This window comes from Prorops nasuta, unplaced genomic scaffold, assembly GCF_024137725.1.
Source record: "Prorops nasuta isolate Cenicafe-Biocafe unplaced genomic scaffold, Cenicafe_Pnas_1.2 PNAS00010, whole genome shotgun sequence".
NCBI lineage: Eukaryota > Metazoa > Arthropoda > Insecta > Hymenoptera > Bethylidae > Prorops > Prorops nasuta.
This window is the reverse complement of record NW_027116807.1, coordinates 3,391,559-3,419,022: the sequence shown is the minus strand read 5'-3', so window position 1 is coordinate 3,419,022 and position 27,464 is coordinate 3,391,559. Positions and strand designations below refer to the sequence as shown.

Here is a 27,464-nt window from a genome sequence, read left to right as displayed (position 1 = left end):
GTCGCGCTCCGCACCCTTGGATTCCTCGACCAGTGCTCTTCCCTCTCCGACAATTAAACATATATTTATATGTGTGTGTTTTTTCTTTGAGCGCGAGAACGGAGAAAAAATTGACCCGATTACTCTTATCCGTTACACGTGTATGTGTAAATAAATTAAAGAGGCCCGAGGATGTAGTTATGTATAAAAATAATTATTATATATGTATATGGTATAGAGAGAAGGAGGGGGTGGGGGTGTTAAATGCGAAAGACTTGTTTTTCACCGATGAGAAAAGGCAAGAGCCTATTAAAAGCCACCTCGTGAAATTTCACTCTCGTACAAGCCTTCGATTCGACGTCTTATTCCAACGACTGAGAGAACAATCGTTCAATACCGAGGCGACCTATCGCTTGATAAATGCGAACCCTTTATACTCGAGACCAGACCAACCTAAGTGGATTTCTTAATTATTTAGCCTTCTTCCTTCAAACAACTTCTTTGTCGAGTTTGGCCGCTGCGACTCTCAAACTGCTTGGAAACTTCCTGCAAAAGTTACCTCTTCCATTATATTATATTTGCATTGTACTGAAAAAAAGAAAAAAACGTGAAAACAGATTTCTTGCCTATTAGCTATATGGTGTTTCAATTAATAAAATTAAGGTGGAACTCGTTCGTTCCTTCGTTCGAAGTATATAAATTGCGGAGAGGAAGCTGTGAATATTGCGTTCCCTATTACTATTTTCTGGCCACAGCAGTCAATACCAATTTCAACTGTTTCCCCTTTTACAGGGGTGCTGTGCTGTGCTGTGTGCATCAAAGGTACAGCAGTACTCGAAAGGATTCTGCATGCATATACATGGCGAAGTATTCGCACAGACCGACTCCCTGCGTCTACACTCTCTCGTATTCGACTCGATTGAAATTAATTTCATTCGCCAATTAAGTAAATACTGGAGGAACGATTTCATCGTCGCTTTAGCAATAAACCTGCTGCTTCGGAAAATTCTCTCCTTCCCCAGCTTACTTAATTTCCTCCATTCTTTCACATCAACTCTCACTCCATTTTCTCTCTCCTCTCAGAGTGGGGATTGGCTTTTGAAAAAAATGCTCTCGACGCGTCACGCGAGCCGCCTAGTTACACGGCTGCTGGGCACACGTAACCCTTACTTTTATTCGTAACAATATATCGTAATAGGAATAATGCACGGTCAAGTGAGTCATTTCGCTCTTTCGAATGCTTGGGAATATTAAACTCGAGAGTGTTCAAGATGAAGCGAGCGAATGGTACGCGAAACAGCAAGCTCTTTTCAGTCCTATGCTATATATACTCTGTAGTATATTCTGTCCAAGTCAAGATGTACGTGATTTTGTTGAACAGAGTTCATTGTATCATTCGATAGGAGTTCTGTTACCAAAGTGGATGCTATTGTGTTACCAATTGAATCGAGAGTACGCCGCAGTTCTCTATGGAGGGCTATAGCATATATTCCTATATATGTACACACTCTTTGCAAGCTGTTTGCAATGAGATTTGTAAGAAAATTCGTGCACCGGAATTATTCGTATATAGCAAAAAAGATGTTTAAGTTGTGTGTGATTATAAAAAAAATAACAGCCAATAAATACTATGAAGCAAGTTTTTGGCCACGAGGAAGAGGATGGTGGATAAATCGAGAGAATTGCTGCACCCCACGACGAAAAGAGCCCAACAGAGCCAGCGGGGTTTCTTCTCAGGGTGAAAAGAGTAAAAAGGGCCTGGCGCGAATACAATTGGCTTCTAAACAGAGGGTAGTTATAGCGAAACGCAATGGCCGCAGGAGAGAGAGAGAGAGAGAGAGGGAGGAGGGGGGGATACACCAGTGTATGTATGGGTGCCCCATAAAAGCAAAGGGTGGTCACCTTCGACGCGGTTTAGTTTGAGACTTTTCAATTCATTGGCGAACGAATGCAAAGAGCGAAAGGGAGTAGGTTCAGCGTCTGTCCTTCTCTCTCTCTCTCTCTCTCTCTCTCTCTCTCTCTCTCTCTCTCTAGTGGTGTATGCACATAGGTGTGTACGTATATATGCTCTATTACTGCCTAGGAATGACGTTTGACGAGAATCTGACGTTTCCGTTCTTCTCTTTTCTATTCTTCCCTTGCCTTACCCCCTCCTCCCCCCCCCCTCTGCTTCTTTATTCTCTCCCCCACCTCACTCTCCTTCTCCCATGGCAACATCCAAGTTCGCTTACTTGTTTCTTCGTTCCCCTTCTTCGTCGAATGCTCATTCTATAGCTCGCAGCAGCCTAGCTGATCCGCTCAAGAACGGCTTCGCTCTCCGAGCTTCTCGTATGACTTGGAAATTCGAACGTTCGGAATATCCTGTGGATATCAATGAAAGGACTGTACTTTGATTGTCTCGCAGCTGTGTCGGATAATCAGCCTCGATCCTGCAATATTTATCGTTGCGTGGAACATTCTTCAGGGTCTCACGAGAGACGAGTCGTGTTTTCGTGTAAGAAGGAGAATGCAAAATTAATAATAAAATATAAAAATATTTTGTGTCGAGCTGGATGGGTAAGAGTCGTGATGCAGACCTCATACGATACGAACAGATAATAACAATTTATTTATAACAAACACAATGTACAGGAATCCTTAAAGTTTACACAATAGGTCATAGGTAGGGTAATGTTACGTAAGTCGTACATACCTATTATATTGGTTATGGAATATGTTGGGCAGCTGCAAAATCGAAAGGTTCACCGTGACATTGTGGCCACGAAATGTTTTATGCAATATTCTACATTTCTTGCTTGATTTGCTATTCTCCTGTAAATTTCTCTCAACTCTCCCTTATAATTTCTTCTACAAAACTTTTATTTTTCATTCGGTGGATATACGACTCTCGCAACTTTACCTCATTTAAGAAATGCCCTGTTAATTGCGTTTCCGCATATACTATCATTACTATATCAGAAGACACCTGACATATCAACGCAAATACATTGAGCACAATGTAGGAGGAATACTATGGATTTATGCGATTAAAATTAAACAAGTAGGTATTTACCTCTCTCCGTAAATCTCGAAGCTAATAAATTATGCGCACTTCTCTCAGTATACATATTTATACTAACAAAGTAGTGCCGTGATTAATTGATTTTACGCGTATCTATAGAAATGTCATGGTACGCGCGTATTTAACTACGCGAATGCACATAATTTACAATTGCTCCTTACGCTCATAAGATCGCTCATTTTCTCAAAAAGGACCAATGGTACAGGACGATGATTTCTCGTGTAGCACACACCTGTATAGTACACCTAATTACAACGTAACGAAATCACAGTTAACGCATGCTGCCTTATCTCTCTTTGGCTCATCTTACAACGACGAAAAAACAAGTGTGTCGGACTGTGTCGAAGGCGCGAACGAAGGAGAAACGCCTTAAAAATATCTTAATGAAACATTCATCTCTAATAATTGTGTTGCGAGTAGAAAAACGTACGATATATTAATATAATAAGTACGGTACAAGAGGGCCAAGCGCTTTATCTACGGATAACGCTTATCCTACAAGATGTTCTCTAATAATATTACACATTATATACAATCTTACAGGCTTGATCAAACGGATAATTCATCATCGCGAAAACCCGTCTATAAATTAAACTCTCCACTCTTTCTTTCGTTTTCTCCCGCCTTTTTTTTCAACAAAGATACAACACCAACAAAGATGCAAAATTAACGAGAAATAAGAACCATGTCGACCCGAATAAATAAGCCAAGAGTATATATATATACCGAATAGAATACTTGCGGAAGAAAAAAAGAGCAAGCCGGACTCTCTTAGCAGGGGAAAAATAGATTAGAAGGAATCGAGTGCTACGATAAGACTGTAATTGCTCTATACTTGCGCTGCAGCGGCCAGCCGCGAGCTCGGAGCTTCCGTTAGCCGAAAACGTTCGGTGCTAGCGTGATCGATTACCGGCAGAGGTCAAAGGTTCCCGCCTAAATGAGCACCGAGACTGGCCTCCGGAGCTGCTCGAGATCGAGGGTCGACGTCGAGCTGGTCGGCGTGGAAACTTGTCGATGAGAAGAGGAGGACAGGTGGGTCGAGCCGGGACTACTGCTGGGGCTGCTGGTGGTGGTGACGCCACTTCCGGAACCGTTGCTCGAGGCGGCGGCGGCCGAGAAGATGAGCGGCGTGTGCGGTGCGGCCGCGTGGTGGCCGGGGTTGAAGAGTGGTCCGAGGTGCGAGGAGTGGTAGGGCTTGGCCGCGGCCGCGGCCACCGCGGCCGCTTGCGTCGCTGCGGGGCTCGAGTAGAAGCCCGAGTAGAAGCTGCTGACCACCGCAGCCGCGGACGCGGCGGCGTTGTTGTTGGCGGCGTCGGCTGCGGCCGCCGCGGCCACTGCTGCGGCCGCGGCGGAACTCGAGCTGTTCACGTTGCCGCCCGGGACACTAGCACCACCGGCACCACCGACACAAGCACCGTTACTTCCGGTACCACTGCCACCACCCGCCGCTACCAATTTGCTCAGGTGAACCGCGTCGAAGGCGGAGCCGAAGTACGGTGGCAGCGGTGGATAGTCCAACGGATGAGGATGAGAGTGCGGATGCGTGTGAGGGTGATGATGATGATGATGGTGATGGGACACGGGTGCGGCGGGAGCGGCAAAGTACGGCGGCAGCGGGAAACTCGGGAAGCCTCCGGGACTCATCGACCCAGCTTTACCGGAGACCACGGACACCGCCGCTACCTTCGGCTTCCTCCTCGGACGGTACTTGTAGTCCGGATGCTCCTTCATGTGCACGGCTCGCAGCCTCTTAGCCTCGTCGATGAAGGGCCTCTTCGCCGAGTCGGACAGCAACTTCCACTCTGCGCCCAAACGCTTCGAGATCTCCGAGTTGTGCATCTTCGGGTTGTCGCCCGCGATCTTCTTCCGCTGAATCCTCGACCACACCATGAAGGCGTTCATGGGTCTCTTGATGTGCTGCTCCTGAGAGTGAGCCACCTGCTGTTGGACACTCGAACTCATATCTTGAGTCACGTGGTGGCCCACCGTGTGCAGGTCCATACCGGTGAGGAATCCGTATCCCGGATGCTGTTGGCTCATCATTTTCCGGAACTCGTTCTTTCCTCTTGCGTCTTAAGGAAATCCAGTGGTTGGGGGTGTACGCGCACGTTCACGCTTCTCGTGGCATAATAACGTGGTCACTTTTGAGAGGAAAACGCTGAAGTAGCAAGGAGCGAAATGTCAAAATAAGCTTATCTCTCGGTTTCGCGGGTTTGCAACGTTGCAGGAACGTTCTCGAATGAAGCACCGGCGTTGACTGAGTGCGGGAGCGTTCGTACGGTGGTCCGGCACGAGTACGGAACGAACTAGGAACGACCGGGGACCGGTTTGCAGCTTGTACTTGCCTCTACTGTAGCGCACCGTTTGGCCTGGCCGTGCGTGACCCTTCTTCGGGTTTAACCTGGAAGAGGCGGGGTCTAGCGAGGCTCCAGCAGCCGCGCCCATCAGCCGTCCCCGTCCCTATCATTCGTCGGAGCCAACTTTCCTCCGCACAATATCCCCTCCAGGTTCGATCCACCAGCCGAAGAGGGCCACCGCGAAACCGTGCCTGCTTGCAATTATTATTATCGATTACCTCGATACGATAAAGTACAAATAGCGTTATAGGTATATAGACTCCCATTATATGGCCAGACTGCGGCGTACTTTGCGCGCACCACCGCGCGATTTTTCTCTCCTTTCTAATTAGTTACGCTTCTCTTGCTTCTTTCTCGCAACCTCCGCTCTCTCCTCGCTGAATCGCGAAGACTGCGCTTTGCACTTTCCACTCTTCTAATCCTCAATTCCACAATGGACCCAGAGACAAGAGCCGGAGAACTCTATATAGCGTCCTCTGGGAAATACCAGCAAAGTGGCTCAGGATCATACGCTGCGTTTTCTACAAGTTTATTTTTCTTTTCAACCATCGGGGATCGTATAGTTGTCTATATAATTACTCGTAATAGAAACTCCTGTGCAAGAAGAATAGTTATAGCAAAATTTAAAATAAATAAAAAATATAGTCTTAGTCATCTACAATAACCACGAATGAAGCAGAATAATTTTTTATTTTGAAAATATTTATCTCGAAGCTGGCTTCTCACGTTAGAACGCAAACTCGAGAGGCCAGCTACAGGATGAGCCACTGTACAGCCAGTTCGTAGATCATCCTGCGCAGAACGTGCGCGCGCAGGTTAGCTCGCAGTGGCATCTTTCGGTCTAAGTGGCTTCACTGGCGCGTCTTACGAAATTCTTTTCCATCATTCTCCCATTATTATTATCATCATTATTGTAAGAAGATTAGCAAAGATTTCAATATAGAAGATTCGTGTCGACGTCGTGGCATGGATGAAGAGGGAGGGGGGGGGGGGGTGGGAGGAGGCACAACGTATGCAATCGGGTGCAAATTGGCATTGAAAAATCTCTCCAAGTCAATTAAAACTCTGCGTACAAAGGATTGGACGAGACAAAATACCAATTATCCCGCGTGTGCTCTGTATCGTTGGGCCTTCCTTTCACGTTCCTCTTGCGCCTTTCTGTCCGTTCGGGCGAGTACGGCGAGCCAGGGGGGTTGGAAGGGGCAAGAACTCAATTCCATTAGGCATTGAAGTGAGTAAAACGAGCCGGCTCAATGCGTTGGATGGGCATCCATATACTATATATAGATATATTTGCATTCGCTTATCTACCTAATAAAGCTTCCACTTCTACCCTCCCCCCTCACCACATTTACACCTACCCTCACTTTATATCGTACGCTCCTCATTCTACACTCTACTTTCCCTAGTCGTTGTACGCGAGACAATCCCCTGGGACGCGACAATGCTTATCCCACCTATGAATGCAGCAATGCTTCCTATAGGTAATTTAAGTATAGCTCTCCTTGCACCGACCTATCACAAAAACCCATTGTCTCTCTAATGGCCTCGCAATCTTAATTCAACGTACTTTCCTTCCACTTACCGAGTAAATTATATCCCAGATATTAAATAATCGTATTTTTAAAATAATTTTCAGTACACCTCTCGCTCCATCGAATCGTCAAGAATATCTCCACTGTGTCTCTCTGTACAAAGGTCTCTAAACGTCCATTCAACATTTTCCACTCGTCGAATAAATAATATCAGAGATATATATCGTGTAATTATATTTCTATAATAATTTATTATTGGAGCAGATTCGCGTAGAGAGACGAGAAGGCGCGAGTGTTCGCTCGAGTCGAAATACTCGATTACGCGGTTCGTTCTAGCGTAAGGCAAATGGCAGAAGCGACAAACTCGGTTAATTAGCGATCGGAGATCTCGTATCATCGTCGCGTGGCGCTGCGTCGAGCGTGTGATTTCCTCGCGCGCGGAATTAGTATTAATACAATACGCCATGTATACATATATATGCATGCATATATACAGTCTGCTTGAGAATTGATTCAGCAAAGATTGTGGCAGTATGCTCTCGGATAATTATAGGTAATCGTCGAGCTAGACGCATCGGAGGAAGAGAGAGAGAGAGATGCACAGTAAGCTCGACAACCTCACTCTACCTCTCTCGCACGCTCGAACGCGTTGCGTAATTAGCGATTGCCCCCTGCCACTGCGATTTTCAAAGTGGGCGCCTGGCAAGAAAGCGCTTGCTTTGCCGGAATCGAGCAAAGCTTTCTCCGAGTCTACCTCGCTACAAATGCCACTTCATTTTATTCGTCAGGGTTATCGAATCCGTATTTGTACAGCTCGCCAGCGACTAATTGGGATTGCAATTTATAACCAGTTGCATTGGTTACGCGTAGTATCGATAATATGTACACAGCTATATGTATATTATTAAAGAGAGAAAGAAGGCGAGAAATCACATTGGTCGAGTTGAAGCAGACGTTGGCTTTGAACAATTTCAAAGTGCTGAAATAAGTTTTTAGAAGCATCCTACGAGGAATATACGCGTATAAGGGGTTTGGGAGTTTGAAAAAGTGGCGGGGTTGCGCCTGGTGATACACCGTATCTCGCGGGAATATGTATTGCGAGGTCCTGAATTTACGTTGAAACGCGTGCTTCGCGGTGTGTGTGCGTCACGGTATTCGCCTCGTCGACATTAAGATAATTACTTTCGAGCGGGACGTGCAGGCGTTCATTGTTGTCGTTACCGAGACAGAATGGTATTATGTATTGTTTGGAAGAAAGTGAGGGAGTATATAGTGGTTGTTGTAGGCAGGCACGAGCTCACTCCTACACATACATACTTTAAACAACCGGTGGATGGGTTAGGTGTAGCATTATGTTAACGGAGCTTTGCCATTCATTCGGATAGACTATGCGTGTTGTATGTGTATTAGTGGGTGCGCAAAATCCGTGTCCCCCCTCCCACCCTCTCCCTCCCTTGTTACGTCCTATACCCTTACTCCGCAATGCCGCCACCCAGAGACGCCGAACGTCCCAACGAAGAAACATCCACAGGCCTTCTTTATCCCTTCGCAATGCCATTAATGTAATTATTTCCATCGAATGTTTCAACGCCTCCAAACATTTCCTCTCTCTCTCTCTCTCGACTCTCCTTCCCTCGATTCCAACGTTTCCCACCCATTCGCAACCGCATCGATTATCAGATTGTCGATTCTCAAGCTCCGAGCTATATTCGCATCGTTCAATTTTTTCACCGAAACAACTTCACTCGAGCAACGAAAATTCCTCCCCGTACACAGAACAGACCTCGTCGCGCTTTAAATCCTCGGTAATTCATCAAAATTAATTAGTCTCCTATTCGAAGCCATGTCTGCGATGAACACAGTCATTCAAGAGGATGGATTTGGCGTGGTGGCGAGCATCGATCAAAAGTCTAACAATGGAAATAAATACGAGATAGTTAAAAGGTTTTCGCTCGCGTTCGTTATCGCTACTATTCGAATTTTTAATGGAATTATCATTATCATTAAGGTTCACATTGACAAACAAGAATCGAGCGTCCGTGCGTTTAATATCCTACGGAGCCAGGATACAGTCCATCAGAGTTCCGAACAAGAATGGGATTATCGGTGACGTTCTACTTGGTTATGACGACATGAAAGGTAAAACTTGCCTTGCTGGTGTGTAAGAAAGGGAATTATAGATGATTAATACAATCAGGTTATTCGAAGAATAGGTATGTCGGAGGTATCATAGGACGAGTGGCTAATGAGATTACAAATGGGGCTATGATAGTCAACAGTCGCGTATACAAGCTCAGTCTCAACGACAAAAATGGCTTGCATCATTGGAACGGAGGATTCGTGGCTTTCGACAACGTCAATTGGGACTCTTACGTTCTGGACAAACAAGTCGTAGGCACATTTTACTTGATATTTCGTCAATTGCGCTGTTAACGAGGGTGAACCATGAGCTTTTTGTCACACGAGTGCAGGTGATGTCGCACCTCAGCTACAATGGCAACGAAGGTTATCCTGGTTTTATGTTAACTCAAGTGAAGTACAGTTGGACCGACGACAATGAGTTGCACATCAATATTTGTGCCACGTCCACGAAATCAACGCCAGTCAACATTAGCAATTATTGCTTGTTCAATCTTGCCGGCCACGTACGACGAACGCTTCGAGTGTGTTAGAGAGTATTATCCATTTATCATCTTATTATCAATTTAGGGAATGGGCTCCAAAGAGTTGAAGAGACACGTGGTAACCGTTAATTCGGATAGATGGATACATAGAAGCTGCATAAACAACATCTCCATCGAGTCTATTCGTCCAGTGGAGAGCACAGTTTTCGATCTGCGCTCGCCAACGCAGTTCCATAAAAAACGTCTTGCTCAAGTACCAAAGGGTGGATACGATCACATCTTCTGTATTTCTAGTCCCAATCGATGGTGCTATCGATTTCACGCTAGGTAAATTCGGTAGATTATAAACAGCTTCAGGATAAACTCTTGCAACCTTGTATATGTCTACATATATATATATATATACTTGCAGAATTTTACATCCGGATACAGGCAGATTTCTAGAAATTTACTCCAATCATCCTGCACTACAGATTTATACGTGCAATGATCCACCAGGCAATCTCGATGACGATCAGGAGACAGAAGTTTTTGGTAAAAATGGTGTGCGTTACGGTAGGCATAGCGCGTTTCTGTTGTCTCCACAAAATTATCCAAATGCTGTAAACATTGAACATTTTCCACCTTGCATTCTGCATCCAGGACAGGTTTATATACACGATATAACTTACAAATTTGGCTTGATTTGAATCATTTTATTATACATATCTTTGTATATATATTTATATATATATATATATATATGTATATAGAGTCTCGATTAGTCTCTCTTAATCAATCATTTGAAAATAATTATTCTACCACTTTTGAGAATTTTTCATTCATATTACAGTGAATCTCATAAATACGAGTATATACCATAGAATATCCGCTCATGTAGCTTAATTTATAGCACATTAATTTGCATCAGCATAATACACTACTTTGTACATTGCTAATCGATTATTTCTACCAATTAACGATAATATTGCTAAGCTTTATTGGCAGTTAGTTGTTTTTTTTTTTTGTCTTTTCTTTCTTGGCAGTAAAAAAGCATTATTGGAGCAATGTTTTTACATTTTCGACGCAGTAGCGAGTAATTTGTTACTTTATGGAATGTCGTTTAGGAATTTTAACAAATTTCCTGTATATATATATGTATATATATATATTAATTATAACATTGTAAAGAATATTGTGGAAAGAAGAACGAGCAGTATCGAATATATAGCATATGGTATCATGATACCGCCGGATATAAATGAACACAGAGAAGTGTGAATGAACACAGAGTGTATAAGATAATACTTTAACGCGCTTCTCTTTCAATAAATGTAATAGGTTGCTAATACATCGATAGTGATAATTAACTAGAAGGGACTATACATCGTTTATTCGTCGACTATGAGGTGTACCCTAAAGGTAAGAGGCTTTTGCCACGATTCGTTCAATTCGCTCGTACCATTCTCCTTGGAACGTCCATGAATCACTATGTCAAACTCGCCTGGTTCTTTGAGTCGACTTCGGAAATGCAGAGCCCAGATGCCTTGATCGTTCACAATCTCAAAGTGATTCTTATGTCTGTCGTCTTCAGCAATGCTGTAGACTATGTCTTCCTCCTGATAATGTTAAAAATGGTCACAAGATGGATTTGAAACAGTGCATATGTATATAATTATAAATTTTATCATGAGATTAAGGAACCAACCTTCACAGCTGGTTGCAATTTTAGTATTCTCGTACGATATTTGGTCTGTCGAAGACTTATCTTAAGAACGTATCGCTGTCCATGATGATGCCTCGTTGCTCCAATACTCGTCTCTCGTCTATTCCTACCTTTACCATTTAGCTAAACGAACAAGAAACATTTATAATAATTAAGTAACAGCTTCCCAATTGTGCTGTGGAAATTCTTACCTTGCAAGAGAAACAACCTTCGGACGATATAGTCTTATCGTCAGCTGGTGGAATGTGATATGGATCAGGATTAATGACGTACGTTGGAACATTGCCAATTTCTTCACCATAATTAGCTTGAGATATGGGATTTATCGTGGATAGACAGTGACCCTGGTGCAATCATTTTTTATACTTTCAAAAATCATTCATAATAATCACAGTATATTGCTACAAACCACTCGATGACTAACCTGACCAATTCTTTGATATCCAGTGGGACATCCGCAAACAAAACCACTCAAACCGTTCGGCGTACATCCAAAGGAGCAGGGACTACCCATACATCCACCGCTCACCTAAAACCCAATCAAAACTCATTCTCCGAAGGTTACGATCAAAATGATTCTTTTGCTTCCAGCCATACCAATACTTTGCTAAAATACCTGAACGCAGATTTGCAAGTTGTTGTCGTACTGGTACCCATCAGGACAGCCACATTTATAGCTACCAATCGTATTTATGCAAGTGGTATCACCGCAAGGGGATGCATTGCACTCGTTCTCATCGATGCATTGATTATAGTAGAGATGTTGCACGAATCCTTCCGGACATCCGCAACGATAATTTCCCATAAAGTTCTGCAATTAATTATTTCACTCATCAGCCATAATATTCTCATCATGTCTCTCGTACTCCTCTATACACCACTCGTACCTGACAACCATGCTCGCAATTACTATCATCCGCACACTCGTTGTGGTCCGTGCAAAATCTTCCGGAAGAGTCGACCTTGAAACCTCTCGGACATATGCACCTAAAACTGCCCAATGTATTGATGCACGTGCCAGGTTTCGGACAAACACCATGCTGCTCGCATTCGTTTATATCTGTGCAGGGGATTTCATCGTTCATACTCGTACAGAGTTACACACACAAGTTATCTCGTACAATAAATAATAATAAACTGGACAAGAATTTACCATGACACGCATCTCCATCTTGCTTGTAACCCTCCTCGCATCCACACGTGTAGCTTCCTTGGGTATTGATGCAATTTTGTTGACACAAGTTATTCCCTGTTGCACACTCGTCCAAGTCCCGACAGCTTACACCGTCCGGATTCAAGATAAATCCAACGGGACACGAGCAAATGAAACCTCCTTCTGTATTCTGGCAGTTGTACTTGCATGGCTTTGTACTTAACTCGCACTCGTTTATGTCTAAAGGATCACGCGTCTCATTGTTAGAGATACGATCAAAAATAATAATAACTCGAGTCACAGGACTCACCTATGCAATGTATGCCAGTTTCATCCACTTTGTAACCCTTGTTGCAAATACACCGATAGGAACCAAGAGTATTAACGCAGATACCATTTTTGCACAAGTCTGGTATAGTTTTGCACTCGTCGATATCTGTAAGATGACATAGCACATTGATGAAATAAAATGAAGAGATGGAGCTAATTCAAGCTTACTACGCCATACTCTGTAGAATTTCAACGACACTCGCCTTGTCCATCAACGGAGAATCCTTTATCCAAGCAAAGATCCTTGTAATTGTCAGAGTCCCTCGAAGGACATAGTTCGCAATGTGGACCCCAAGCTGAACCCATTGTACAGCAGCAATCGACTTTCGTAACCGTTCTTAATTCCGAGGTTCTAGCTGTACATCTGCCTCCTATCGTATGCAGGAAGCAGTAGCCCACTCTTCGATCTGCAAATTTCTCGTTTTAGCACACACAGATTAAAGAAAAACAAACAAACAAACAAACAAATAAATAAATCTAATTCCTCACCAATGCACGATTTCCCATCAGGACTCTGTTCAAAACCATCGTAACAGATGCACTTGTAACTTCCTTCCAAGTTGTAGCAGCGACCATGTTGGCAAAGTCCAGAATTCGTAGCACATTCGTTAATGTCCTTGCATTCGTCCGCAGTACCAATTTGCTGGTACCCTGGTGGGCATATGCACATGAAGGTACCGATCAGATTTTTACACTGAAATTTGCAATTATTCGCCGGAGTTGTGCACTCGTCCACGTCGATGCAGTGACGACCATCGGGAGCCAAGGTGTACCCATAGGGACATATGCATCTGAACGAACCAGGAGCATTGTGACATCTGAAAGCACACTGGTTGCCCAGCTCCAAACACTCGTTCACATCCTCGCAGATTTGATTTATACCCGGTGTGTATCCCTCGTTGCAGGAACATTCGAATCCTCCGTCAATGTTGGTGCACGTACCGTTTCCACAAATGTTTTGCGTCGTTGAACATTCGTTGTGATCCACGCATCGTCTCCCAGTGTCATCCAGTACGTAACCGGATGGACACTCGCATCTGAAGGAGCCGTCGGTGTTCACGCATTCCCCGCCGGAACACGCATTTTTCATAAATAAACACTCGTTCAGATCCACTCCGTGGTCGTCTCGTCCTGGTCCTTCGGGACACAGCTTCTCAAATTCCTCTGTCAACAAATTTGGATCGATCGTTCCTTTTCTATACATTATATATCAGACTAGAATTATATTTTTAACGTTTTACTAAATTTTTAATTCGTTTCTTCTCTTTAACGTCTTCAGGATCCGCATCATGGTTCTTCGAGTATTACATATATATTACAGTAGCAGCGTCTAGTAGGTTTTTTAACATTATTCGCTGTCGTGAAACTATTGTCTCTCAAAAGACGGAAAGATTTAATCATTACAATTGACATGAAATCAATTTGACCTACCATCATTCTGATCAGGACATTGCTCGCAATATCTGCCCCAAGCTTTGCCCATAGTGCAACAGCAATGTTTCTTCGTCATTCCGGTTTGCCGAGGTAGTTGGCATTGTCCCCGTCTGAAATCATCGTAACACTGCTCCTCCCGAACATCGATGCATCTCATTGAATTTGGCTTGTCGCTCAGTTGAAAGCCAACGGGACACTCGCAGATTACACCCCCTTCCGTGTTTATGCACCGGCCGTTCTCGCAGATTCCATGAGTCTCCACGCATTCGTCGATATCTACCAAGCCCCTCGATTAGTATATCGCTATACATATGTATATATATTTCCCCTCACCAAAACTTGCTTCGTTCATATTATAATTCAATAATCATCCAATGATTTCACGTACCAACGCATCTGCGTTTATTGTGATCCAGCTGATACCCCGGAGGACAATTGCATATGTAAGAACCCATCAAATTCTGGCATTTTCCTGGCGAAGGGCACAAGCCTGGTACCTGGCAATCAAGAAAATAATGCTCCATTAGAATAATCGATCATTGTCAGGAACCAATAGGCGATGATTCGTTACAGCGATTCACGTACTTCCCGGCATTCGTCGATATCCCTACAATGTTGACCATCCTGCGCCAGCACGTAGCCTTCCGCACACTCGCAAATAAAGGCACCAATGCTGTTTCGACACCTCCCATTGCGACAAAGGAAAGGCATTATTCGGCATTCATCGATATCTGTACCGCAATGATTCCAATTATATAATTATTCTGTTCTGGCGAGAGTGTTACGATAATGGCCGCAATACTATTGTTACACTCGCACAATATATATATATATATATATATACATTCAGCGTCATGGAATGCATTACCTTGACAATCATTGTTGGGACTGAGCTTGAAACCATCGTAACACTGGCATTTGTAAGATCCAAGAGTATTGATGCATGTACCATTGTTGCAAATATTTGGATTACGTTGACATTCATCGATATCCACACAGTTGTCCCGATCGCGCGTAAGAACGAACCCTGAATGGCAGACGCATTGAAAAGCACCTTGCAAATTGTTACAAGCGCCGTTGCTGCAGATTCCGGAACGCTCGTAACATTCGTCAATGTCCGTGCAATCTCGCCGACTGATGCCCAGCCTGTATCCAGCTGGACAAACGCACTCGAAGTACCCCTGATGATTCACGCACCGAGCATTCCCATCGCAAGGATTTGGCACCTATTCGGAGAACGGAGAGATATTGTAATTTACTTTTAACCTAGTCAGCTGTGGCAATATTGTGTACAAGCATCCGGAAAATATTGCTTCGTACTTGCAAGCACTCGTTCTCATCGATGCACTGATGAGAATCTTCGTCGTAAACGAAACCCTGGTCGCATTGGCACTCGAAGCTTCCCGGGGTATTGATGCAACGTCCGTGAGTGCACATCGTTGGCATCAGAGCGCACTCGTCGATCTCTTCGCTGTGATTCGTGATGGGGTTCATGATTTGACCTGGTACCAGACCGCACAGTATCTCGTGATCCCCTGAAAATAAATTATACGTAGGATTGTACCGAGTGTGTCTTTTAGCAATTTAATTCATAGATTTATATGGTAAATTGAACTCGTTCGTTGTGGCAACTCACGCGTTCGTTCACCAGGACACTTTTCGCAAGGGTTGCCCCAAGCAGCTCCCATCGAACAGCAACATAACATTTTTGTCTGTGGATTAACCATGGGAGCGAAGCATTTACCGGACTCGTAGCTCAAATAACAGGACTCCTTCCTCATGTCGACGCATTCCTCTGTCAGAGTCAAAGTACAATGGCATTTGAGTTTAATAATTAAATTAACGCTTTAATGATCAAAACATAAAGGTATATGAATTATATTAGAAAAGTAAAGAGACGTTTACTAACTTCCACCTGGCATAGCCATGTATCCTTCGGGACATTCGCAGTGGTACTTTCCTTGATCATTGATGCATTGGCCAACACCGCATATGGTTGGATGTAGGGCACACTCGTTTATATCTGAAATTATTATTCATTTTTAAATCGTTCCTGGATAATTGCTACATATGTACAAGTGGACTTAAATTTCTTGTTTTCCCACCGATACAACTGGTCTTCGTATCATCCAAGAGAAAACCCTCGTTACAGGAACACATGAAGCTCCCAAATGTGTTAGTGCAGTGTCCATTTTGGCAGATGTTCTCGTGCTCCTCGCATTCGTTTATATCCTCGAGGACCACCGTGACCTTGTTAGGCCTGTATCCTGATCCTCCTGGACAGAGCACCTCGAACTCTTTCGTGCCAGGCTTGGGACATTCCTCGCAATTATTGCCCCAGGCTGTCCCAATACTGCAGCAGCAGGTTGCCTTCGTTACCAACGTTGCCACATCGAAAATACATTGTGGCCTACCGCTTCCACCTTGCTCGTAACCGGTAAAGCAATACGACTCGCGTCTATCTATACGTACACATGGATCAATATAAATCTTCGTTACACATGCTATACCTATGTCAATTATATGATATTTAAAAGAAAATCTATGTAGATCTAAAGAGTTTACTGTATATAACACATATAAGGATATATTTTGCATACCGATGCACGCATTTCCAGCCTCGACCAATTCGTAATTAGGAGGACAGTTGCAGATGTATTTGCCCTGTGTATTTACACAGGTCCCATATTGACAAGATTGTGGACTCTCGCACTCGTCTATGTCCGTGCAGTTACCCCCTGAACCGTCCAGCTTGTAGCCATCGTTGCACTCGCAGCGGAACATTCCGAAGATATTTTCGCAACGTCCAAAAACGCACAAATTGTTGAACATGTCGCACTCGTTTATATCCACGCAAGCTTGCTCGTTATTCTCGTCCGGATGCATAAATCCCATCTCGCATTCGCAACGGAAGGATCCAGGATAATTCAGACAATGACCATTCTCGCAAAGCGTATTATCCTCGGCACACTCGTCCATGTCCTTGCAGCTGTAACCGTCTCCTCTGAAACCTGCGTCACAGACGCACTATCACGTGCATTTTACGAGTTAGAGCTTGCCAAGTTGAGTTACATATGTGTTTAGGGTGTACGTTATAGTTAAACTGACTTGGGACATAGATGCAAGCAAATATGTATCTCGGTAACTATCAGAGTTATCAAAATTTGAATACGAACCCTTTGCACGTAAACGGTAAGATGTTTCGAAAATTTTCTATATGCAAATATTTATATTCCTTATGTTTAAGAGATACGCGCGTGTTTTGCATCATACACTTTTGGACCTTTCGTTCGTGCGTCTGGGAACGTGTACATGTGATTCAGAGCGAATAAGACTTTATCGATACTCACCTTGAAGGAGCCCTCGGTGTTTATGCATTGGGCATTAGAGTCGCAGCCACCATTATTGGTCAAGCACTCGTTTACGTCCCTGCATTCGATTCCATTGCCAACGAAACCATCGTGGCAGGTACATTCGTAGGATCCTTGAGTGTTGTGACATTCGGCAAACTCGCTGCAGGAATATGCATTCAACAAGCACTCGTCGTCGTCGGTGCAGCTTGGACCCACCTCGGGTTTCACCGAATAGCCCTCCTCGCAGCGACAATTGAACGAACCAATAGTATTGTAGCACTCCCCGTAACCGCAGATTCTTGGTTGGTTCGCACACTCATCCACGTCTGTTTTGTGTTTGTTTGCGCGTTTTTTGGTGTTTTCTTTTCTTTTGTCAATTTTCATAATTACAAGGAAAATCGTTGGTCAAGACTCACCGACACAGGAAGCACCGTCCTTCGCAGGATACAGACCGTCCGTGCAGCTGCAGATGTAACCACCTTCGGTGTTCGAGCATTTCCCACCGTTGCAGATCCTTGGATTTTCTTTGCACTCGTCGACGTCGACGCAGGATCGACCGTCGAGACCAAGAGCGAAGCCAACCCTGAAGGGAAACGGAGGAACAACGTTGGAGGAGGAGGAGAATAAGATTATTTATATTAAAAACTGATCCATCGAACCACGATGAAGAATATCAGATGCGAACCTGCAAGTGCAAGAAAAGCTACCAGGCGTATTCAAGCAAATATCCTCGCAGCCTCCGTTCTTCGAGTCGCACTCGTTGACGTCCTCGCAATGGGACTTGTGACCCGTTTGTTGGTACCCATCGTCACAGATGCACTGATAAGTGCCCATCATGTTCTCGCATACGCCATTCGAGCAAATGCCACTGGTACGAGAACACTCGTCAATGTCCTTGCAAGATTGCTTATCCGGACCCAGTTCATGGCCAGGTGGACAGACGCATTTGAACCCACCTTCCGTATTTACGCAAGTTCCACCGAGACAGAGACCAGGCGTTTCCTCGCACTCGTTTATATCTGAAGAATAAATGAGAAATCTGGTAAAACAACATCGGACACACGTGGAGATCGAGATCGAGTAAAGAACAAGTTTTATGCTATATACTGAACAAAGAGTTAAAATTATTGAAAATTATGTAAATCCAGTACTGCGACACCAACCCATGCAAATCTTCATGATCTCGCTGCTCCTGTAACCAGCGTGACAATCGCATTGGAAATTCCCTGGGGTATTCCTGCAGGTTCCGTTACCACAAACACCGTGCATAATTTCACACTCGTCGATATCTGTGAACACGAGGAACCAGGAAGATCCAGATCATTAGAATTACCACCTTTTTGCTAATAACTTAAATTTACAAGATTTACACTGGACTATCGACTAGTCGAAGCTCACCATTGCACTTGATACCATGCTCGTCCAGCGCGAATCCCTGGTTACATCTGCAACTGTAACTACCCAGAGTGTTCTTACAGCGTCCATTGAGACACATTCCGGGAAACTCGAGGCACTCGTTGATGTCCTGACGCTCGGTGAATCCACCGCCTCTTGGACACAATTCGTTGTGCGCCGGTGTTCCTTTCTTCGGACAAGCCTCGCAAATCTCCGTTCCCCAAGCACGTCCCACGGCGCAGCAGCAGAGGCTCTTGGAGAACTGACCTTCGATCGGGGTGAAACACTGGCCATGACGATACTCCATGAAGCAAGCTTCTTGTCTCGTATCGATACACGTGGTGTCTGTAATTGTTCAACAACGACACTCTGATGGGTTATAAAAAACAAGGGTAAATCATGATGAGGAGGATGATGATGATTCTTACGCGTCGGGTCTAGAGTTAGTCCTGGTGGACACTCGCATCTGTAGGATCCCTCTGTGTTGACGCAGGTCCCTCCACCCTTGCATATTCCATTGTTCAGCTCGCACTCGTTCACATCGACGCAGGTCTTCCCGTCTATTTTGGCGTATCCTTTGGAACACTCGCACAAGGAACGATCGCAGGCCTCGCAAGGACTGCCCCATGCGAGACCAACCGAGCAGCAACATTCCGATCTCAAGGCCGTTCTTGCTAAACTGTTCTCGCATCTTCCTTCCACCATTTTGGTCCAGCACGAACCTTTCCTGTTGTCTGCAAAGTTTCAGGGACGAAGAACCATGAAGTGACATAATCTCCCGAGAAGAAATATTCAATATATACGACAATGTTATACTACCCAGGCATATGTGACCGGTATTATCGAGTATGTATCCTGGAGTACATTCGCATTCGTACGATCCAGGTGTGTTGATGCAGATTCCATTGAAACAGACGTCAGGACCAAGTTCGTCACACTCATCGATGTCCTCGCACATCTGATCCACGCTGTTGAATCTGGTGCCCGTTGGACAGATGCACTGTGGATTTTCAATCAGGTTTATGGTTCCTGTTACGTATATATACATCTGGACAATGCTATATATATATATCCTTACCTGAAAACTACCAGGAGTATTACGACATTGACCACCACTGCAGAGCGATTCCTCCAGTTCGCACTCGTTTATGTCGGAGCAGAGTTTACCAGTGGCATCCACTTGGTAACCATTGTCACATATACATCGATAAGTACCCATGAGATTCTCGCAACCACCGTTTACGCAGATATTAGGATTTTGAGCGCATTCGTTGATGTCTGCGAATAGGAAGACGGTAAATAAGATCTCTCTGTGCTGATCTATGACTGAACAATTGTGCATCGAATCAAGCGATATACCCACCATCACCATTGTACGTCATTCCCGCACCATGCGGACAGAGAGCCTCGAATTCCGAGGTTCCTGGCAGTGGACACGCCTGGCACGTGCTACCCCATCCAAGTGGCTGACCAAGAATCACCGTACAACAACAACAACTCGATTTCGTCACAGCGGTCGACGTTGGATTCGAGCACTGGCCATCTTTGTAACGCGAATAGCAAAGATCTCGCCTCGTATCCAAACAGGATCTCCCGTCCGGACCTAAATTGAACCCCGAGTTGCACTCGCATCTGAAGCTTCCCACTGTGTTCACGCAACGTCCATTTTGGCACGGTCCACTCAGACACTCGTCGATATCTGTAATTCGCCAGCTGGTTTGTTAATTAACTGCCATGATCAATGTTCATGGATTCTAAGATACACGAATAGTCGAGAATCATTACCGATGCAGTGACTCTGATCAGGGCCCAGACGAAAGCCCGAGTCGCACACGCATTTGAACGATCCTTCCATATTTATGCATTTTCCATTGCTGCACATCCCATTGGTCGAGCACTCGTCCATGTCGACGCAGAAAGTGTTGTCTCTGGATGCTGTGAAGCCCGTCTGACAAATACAGTGGTAGGAACCTGCTGTATTTTCGCAGCGACCGTTCAAACAGATTCGTGGATTTTCTTTGCACTCGTTCACGTCTGATGATGAGATAAGCACAAATGCATATGTGTGTATTTATTTCATTATTGAGCACGTGCTCTTTTCTCTAACTACATCGTATTAAAAACTTGTTTTATATACCAACCGATACAAATATTTTTCGCTCCTGACAAAACGTATCCGTCGTTGCATTTGCATCTGAAGGAGCCATTCATGTTGATGCAATGTCCATTCGCGCACATTCCTGTGTCTTGACACTCGTCGTGATCTGTGATTCATATTTTAGTGTTGTATTTATATATTTGGTGGCATGCAAGTGTCTTATGGACAGAGAGGTAACTAGATGTCGAAGGAGAGAGTAAGTATAATAATAATAATGTACCAGTGCAATATCTGCCCTCGCCAGAGACAACGAAACCAGGTGGGCACTGACATACAAAACTTCCCTGTAAATTTTGACAAGTGCCACCCTGACAATAGTCCAACTGGCACTCGTCTACATCCACGCAGCGACCTCCCTTCCTCGCGAAGCCTGCGTCGCACTCGCACTCGTATCCTTCCTTGGTGTCGATGCACTTGCCGTTGCCGCAAATGTCCGGTCGGAGGACGCACTCGTTCACCTCGGTGAATGGCTCCAATTGTGCCGAGCATAATCGATTGTAATCGTCTGTGTAATGGGGTATAATTGTACAAGATAATCGTATACCGCAAGAATTATTTTAATTACAGCTGTAAGAAATTTCTGTAAAATTACGTCGAATCGCAGAACAACCAAATAGTTGCAAAATTAATATTGTTAATTTAATTACTAGAATTTATTATAATTATACTTATATAGTGAGAATACCAACCGCTACCAGGATGAGGACATATGTAACAGTGGTCACCCCAACCTCGACCCATATTTTTGCCACAGCAACAATCCTTTTTGCTCAATCTCATGGCCAGGCGATTTTTACACTGGCCACTCCTATTCACCGCTGTATAACACAGTCCTTGCCTACCATCTGCACATACAAGCAATTCGTCATATAGTTACACTCTGAGAAAACCAACGTCTCTCATCGATAAAGATTTCAACTGTAAATTACCGATGCAATATTTCCGATCCTGACTCTGAATAAATCCAGGATCACACACGCAGTAATATCCACCGTTGGTGTTGATGCACCGACCATCCGAGCAAATGCTACCATCCTCCTGACACTCGTCCCTGTCCTTGCATTCGTTGGTCTCGGGATCCCTCGCCTGGCCCTCGGGACACTCGCAGGTGAACGAGCCCGGAGTGTTCAAGCATTTTCCACCCTCGCAGAGACCCGGTATAGCCTCGCACTCGTTTATATCTGAACACGCAAGACGAACGTTTGTCCTTTTCTCAAAAAATTCCAAAGCTCCCATATTATTCTCATGCACAATGTCCCTTACCAACGCATTGACCTTGATTGGTCTTCAGGTAACCCAGTTCGCAGTCCATCCTGGCCGGACATCTTTCGCAAGGATGACCCCAACCCTTGCCCACAGTGGCGCAACACAATTGACGAGTGCACACCACTCCCTGCAAATTTGCCAAGCATTGGCCGTTCTTCACCTTCGTGTAACACGGTCCCGTCCTGTAATCCGTCTCGCAGCGCCTTCCGGTGTACCCGTAAATGCAGGCACAACGATCCGGACCGATGCATCTTCCTTGGTTCAAGCAAGCCTCTCTGCAGACGGCTATCAAAAATTTACATCGTACCGATACTCTTTCTTACTGCAATAATTCTCTATGATCTATATTAAAAATACTCATCGGAATTGCGTATACCACAACTGCTCGAAGCATCTTAAACTTACGCTCGTTGCAAAATTCTCCGCTGTATCCATTTCGACACTGACATCTTCCATCAACGCAATTACCATTGATGCAATGCACCCTGCATCTGCCGGACTCTCCTCGATCCGTCGTCACACTGCTACTCGACTCGTGCGTGGTTGCTTAACACATTTTGTTTTTACATTATTACATTGATCAGCTGCAATGACAGCTCGATCCAAGCTGATCGTAAGGCTATCTTCTTTATTACTGTAGGAAGATTGTCTTTACCTCTGCTTTGATTGTTGCTGGAGGAGAGACTACACACCGATGCAACGGTACCACCATCGCACAGACAGATATTCGGTCTCACGCATCTTCCCGGACTGCACCGTCTGGTGCAGATTGCTAGCGAGGAACAACCGAGTTTTATCGTTAGAATCCTTCTCTTTGATTTAGGAATATGTTACAGCGTTGTTTATAATACTGCGCGTTCTTCGTGTACGGAGAGGGATACTCACGAATCACGCATAATCCTGTCTCAGGCTTCTTCGACCATCCTGGGCAACAGTAACTCTTGTACCTCGATCTACAGACGTTTGGCCTATAAAGAAAACGGGATGAATTCATAGGGGAACATCGTCATACGGAAGTCTGTAAATCACTCGTATTTTTCTCCTCGCCCTCTCCTTCGATCGTATATACTCTACGAGTCAATATACGGGTCTGTATTGATAGTAGTTTATAAGCGTAGAGCGGTGGCTAAATAGTTAGAAGAGGAAGATAAAGAAGAAACGGGGAAAAAAACAAATGAGAAAAGTGGAGTGCCACCTCGGGACAAGGCGGCCATTCACATCTTGCGTCTCGTAATTAACGTCAGCTGCTATATAGGCAGACTCTATCTAATTGTATTTAACAAGTAGGTACTCTTCCATTTACGCGCCTTGGCGCCGTTGCTACCGAAACCAATATGCTTATTATGGATTTGTCCTTTTCCTTTCTTCCCTCTGATCAACCATTTCCGTATGGTATATATATATATATATATATGTGTACTGTATGGAAGGAAGAAAACGCGTATGCCGAGAATTTTTGTACTCACGCGAGTCTAAACTATCCGCTTGTTTATATAGTCGTGCACTGAAATAATAAACGTGCGTGCGTTATCCGCAAGTGAATTATATGCGCGTGCTATATACAGCGCTATAGTATATTGCAGTGAGATAATATTTACATGATGATAAAGTACAACGTACTGTGTAAGGGCTGGCGGATAGACAGATAGAGAGGGGAGGGGGGAGGGGGGATGATTAAGATATCTTGTGCAAATGATGTGACATTAACCGCTTCTCGAAAGCACGTACTACAATTTTGTAGGAGTAACGCGATTATTGCAGCACGAGATTGCGACAATAATTCTGTATAATTTTGATGAATTAATATTAAGTATTGCATAAGAAGAAATGTGCAAAATTAAGTGGCTTCGGCTCACCTAGCATCCTCTATTGTACTACATCATCGTGCCTATGGCAAGCAATTGGCAGATATTAGCTAAAGTGACTTAGTTGATTAAGAAGAGAGTCGTTAGAATTAAGTTGATCAAAAAGCGCAGAGTGCACCAACCACGCTTAATATATAGCTCGCGCGCAAACGACTTAACGAATAGATGAGATATGTAATAAAACAAAGAAAACGTGCTGCTATTCTTCTTTATACTATTTCAGAAGCTTGCGAAGAACATTGAGGTCAGGCTTAATTAACGAGTCGAAGCCTCCATTACTTCAACTACGATAATAATGTTTCGGCAGCATTGTCTATTAATGCAGCCTATATTCCCACTCATTTTATATTACTGATTTAATATATATATATATATATATACTGACACAAATTTAAGAATACGCTACGATTTCGTTTACATTTTTATTAATTGCGAAATCGACTGAAAAAATTGGACAGATGGAATCTATTTCAGGAATGATAGCCTCATTAATTGCACGATTATTCACGGTTAGTCGTGTTTCAATTGGCTCAAAGTACGTGCTTGAAAGCGCAATTCATGCGGAAGGACGTGTGCAAGGATTTTTCCAAAGAGCCCACGACAGTCCTCTCGCTCGCAATCGACCGTTCATCCTCTAGCTCGGAAGAGCGATAATTTTAGCTTAGAGTGTACAGGAAGTGCTGTTGCTGTCGAAGAAACGAGGATTTTTGTCAGTATCGAAGGCCGTTTGAAACTTACCGACGCGAGAAACCAAATGCGATAAGAAAAATTAATTATAGACCGATTAATTGCGTTTGTTTTGATCGGAATCTTTGCGGGCTGATATTGTCGTTCGGTCGATACCACGCCAAAAGTATTCCCTGGTGCAATAATGCTGTTAATTAATTTATATAATAATATCTTTATAACACGAGTGCTTCCCCAGAGCGATCCACGAAGCGAGTAATCGAGGCATGCAACTATAATTGCTCGGCCGAGTTATATATATATATATACATATATATATATTTGGTAATAATTCCATGAGTCTGCGGCGTTGATGTAGGCTTAAGGTCATTGAAAATTGGATAAACCGAAACGATAAGCTGATCTTAATATTTAATGGTTGGCTATTCGTAAATTGCGACAAAAGCTTTTAACCCTGAGATGAGCACATCGTTAACAGTTAAATGCGCGTTCTTCGTCCGAAAGAAAAATAGAGTTGACTGTAATTCATGAATGGAGATAAGTTAATCGATAAGGGACCCTTCTCACTGCGGCCAAACGATCTGTAGTACGATTGATAGAGCAAAATTTAATGGTCCCCATTATATAGTTATATTTATAAGTACATACTGTGATAACCCAATTAGACTGTATTTATCACGTGTTTAACACACGAGAGAAGGAGCCTTTGCGTAAGGAGTGGGTTAATAAATTTCGGAAGAGCTTTTATTGTGTCGATTAGTGAGAAATAAGTGTGCATTAAGAAAAAAGAAAAATGTAAGGAGAAGCTCGCGTGCACGAAAGTAGTAGACGTGTCCACGCAGTACCGAAAGGAGAATGATTGATGCGAATACTTACCCGAGTGGCGAGACTGATTGTACAGCATTGTCGATATCTGGGGAAGGGCTGTCGGTGTATCGCTGTCCAGATGCCCAACTTTCCTGGACAGTAAGAACCGTCAAAAGGAAGCATGTTGCCAGTAAAAGCAACCCTTCTTGGCGAGCTCGCATCTTCTATCCTCCAAAAATCAGCTTTAGCTTCGATCTCTCTTCTTTATTTCTCCCGTTTTTCCTTTTCTTAATAATCTTGACAAATTTAATTACTATTATAATTGACAGTCGCTTTCTCGCTCTTAAACATTCTCGCGTTCACTTTGGAATCATACGGGCTGCCCATTCATTGATAACGACCAAGTGTGACAAACGTTAATCTCTCTCACACTCTGCTATACTTTGGAATTTTTTGTTTCTACCCCCGCACACCCTCACCGTGTTCCTTTTTCTCGATCTATCGGAAATCAGTAGGAGTCATTATTTGGATAAGTCGAAGGGGGGATCTATCTTTAAGCGTGAACCTGTTCCGGAAGTGGTAAATTAGTACGTCACGACAATGCAAAGTAATATTTGCACTGTTTCCGGAATAAGAAGAAATCTAACGGCTTTTATCTTTCAAAAAGACAAAACTAAAGCGGAAACTTTTCGCGGTAAAGGAATTAGCCGCAGCTGTTTGTACTTTTAACTCTTTGGAACATCAGTTTCTTTGAATGAAAATATAATGGAGCAGTGATACACAAAAGCAGATTTTACGGTATCGCGTACCCGTGTACTGTGTTCGCCGATCAAATTACTCACAGATTTATCTTTCTCTCCCTCTCACACACACGCGCGCGTACACATACACACACACTCACACACATAAACGCAGTCTCTCGTTTTTAGGTTTTCTCGTTAAAAATGTATAAGCGTAATGAGTGTGAGTCGGCGGAGGTGCCCCGAAAAGATGCGGGAGCGGAACTCGGCGTGAGCGAGACTAGGGACTGAAGAAAGACTGAAAATTGAGAGGAGAGGAAGATTGGAGAAGACGAACAAAACGGGGATTTGCCGGGAGAGGAAGACTCATCTGGAGAGTCCTTCTTTGCCTCTCTTTCTTTCTTTCTATCCTGTATTCTTTTTCCTCGTGTACATCCCACTCCATACCGAGTAAGACGACGGTCCCACCCCTTCTACTTTACTGTCAACACCACGCATGTGTCAGCACGCACGCATTCACGCCCTCACCAACTTACGCATTCACGCACACTAGAGACAACTTTCAGTTTGCCCGCTCTATAAAATCTTCTATAATCTTATAAAAATATCATTGACAAAAATCTGTGTCATCCTCCGGTGCATTTCATTCCAGTTTCCTTCGCAACGTTCAATTTTCAATAATAATGTTAGAATGTGCATGCAGACACAAGTACACGACGATTAGGTACTTTTGTCTCATTCATAATAAATAATTAATTTTACACGATACAAGTAATCGTACATGCTTGTCACACTCGAGGCATATCTTTCTCTCGCTCTATTTTTCCTAACATTACGTAATTTCGTATTGTCGGTGAAAGATCGGTAACCCCTGACATTCCGTGCTGAAGAAATCTCTCGTATGCGGACCAGAATGCAATAGAGCAAGCAGAAAAGGCTGCTTCTTTTAAAGAGTCAGCGAATTATTTTCTTTAACAAGACGCAAGGCGCATACGTGGTGCAAAGTGTCAGGAAG

General features: G+C 43.9%; 3 protein-coding genes across 5 annotated transcripts; 1 reads left to right on the top strand and 2 right to left on the bottom strand.

Annotated features, from left to right (window-relative positions):
* Positions 1–2,621: 2,621 nt before the first annotated feature.
* Positions 2,622–5,380, bottom strand: LOC136776738 (transcription factor SOX-21-like). Its single transcript, XM_066732546.1, has 2 exons — positions 4,456–5,380; positions 2,622–4,374 (listed from the first exon to the last, which is right to left on the bottom strand). Exons 1-2 carry the CDS (start codon positions 5,081–5,083, stop codon positions 3,974–3,976), a joined length of 1,029 nt encoding a protein of 342 aa, XP_066588643.1. The 5' UTR covers positions 5,084–5,380; the 3' UTR covers positions 2,622–3,973.
* A 3,817-nt stretch (positions 5,381–9,197) lies between these two features.
* Positions 9,198–9,887, top strand: LOC136776954 (galactose mutarotase-like). Its single transcript, XM_066732903.1, has 3 exons — positions 9,198–9,323; positions 9,404–9,577; positions 9,642–9,887. Exons 1-3 carry the CDS (start codon positions 9,198–9,200, stop codon positions 9,885–9,887), a joined length of 546 nt encoding a protein of 181 aa, XP_066589000.1.
* A 354-nt stretch (positions 9,888–10,241) lies between these two features.
* Positions 10,242–26,685, bottom strand: LOC136776863 (fibrillin-2-like). 3 transcript variants are annotated; one of them, XM_066732753.1, is made up of 39 exons: positions 26,433–26,685; positions 25,779–26,274; positions 23,236–23,318; positions 23,006–23,122; positions 22,756–22,896; positions 22,348–22,635; positions 22,014–22,265; positions 21,774–21,929; positions 21,305–21,589; positions 21,068–21,190; positions 20,712–20,960; positions 20,290–20,625; positions 20,005–20,204; positions 19,746–19,926; positions 19,355–19,660; positions 18,930–19,271; positions 18,695–18,820; positions 18,217–18,550; positions 17,948–18,114; positions 17,529–17,857; positions 16,779–17,205; positions 16,284–16,640; positions 16,088–16,201; positions 15,815–15,973; positions 15,499–15,713; positions 15,047–15,404; positions 14,764–14,909; positions 14,567–14,675; positions 14,176–14,454; positions 13,234–13,908; positions 12,948–13,151; positions 12,725–12,850; positions 12,415–12,654; positions 12,149–12,321; positions 11,878–12,072; positions 11,686–11,790; positions 11,453–11,605; positions 11,244–11,384; positions 10,242–11,154 (listed from the first exon to the last, which is right to left on the bottom strand). In XM_066732753.1, exons 2-39 carry the CDS (start codon positions 25,928–25,930, stop codon positions 10,927–10,929), a joined length of 8,571 nt encoding a protein of 2,856 aa, XP_066588850.1. In that variant the 5' UTR covers positions 25,931–26,274; positions 26,433–26,685; the 3' UTR covers positions 10,242–10,926. The 3 variants fall into 3 exon arrangements, with proteins under 3 accessions (XP_066588850.1, XP_066588851.1, XP_066588848.1); XM_066732754.1 differs by having other exon boundaries at positions 25,779–26,207; positions 26,552–26,621; XM_066732751.1 differs by having other exon boundaries at positions 25,779–26,685.
* Between the last annotated feature and the right edge of the window lie 779 nt (positions 26,686–27,464).

Bases quoted from the DNA above. Each gene is read 5' to 3' on its own strand.
- LOC136776954 (XM_066732903.1), top strand. From the start codon at position 9,198: ATGATAGTCAACAGTCGCGTATACAAGCTCAGTCTCAACGACAAAAAT. The intron at 9,324-9,403 runs GTAGGCACATTT...ACACGAGTGCAG, and splicing joins ACGTTCTGGACAAACAAGTC to GTGATGTCGCACCTCAGCTA. The intron at 9,578-9,641 runs GTACGACGAACG...TTATCAATTTAG, and splicing joins TGTTCAATCTTGCCGGCCAC to GGAATGGGCTCCAAAGAGTT.
- LOC136776738 (XM_066732546.1), bottom strand. From the start codon at position 5,083: ATGATGAGCCAACAGCATCCGGGATACGGATTCCTCACCGGTATGGAC. The intron at 4,375-4,455 runs GTGCTTGTGTCG...CGGCCGCAGCAG, and splicing joins CAGTGGTACCGGAAGTAACG to TGGCCGCGGCGGCCGCAGCC.
- LOC136776863 (XM_066732751.1), bottom strand. From the start codon at position 25,930: ATGCGAGCTCGCCAAGAAGGGTTGCTTTTACTGGCAACATGCTTCCTT. The intron at 20,626-20,711 runs GTAATGATTCTC...GGCGAATTACAG, and splicing joins TGATCAGAGTCACTGCATCG to ATATCGACGAGTGTCTGAGT. The intron at 18,821-18,929 runs GTGAGCTTCGAC...TCGTGTTCACAG, and splicing joins GCATGGTATCAAGTGCAATG to ATATCGACGAGTGTGAAATT.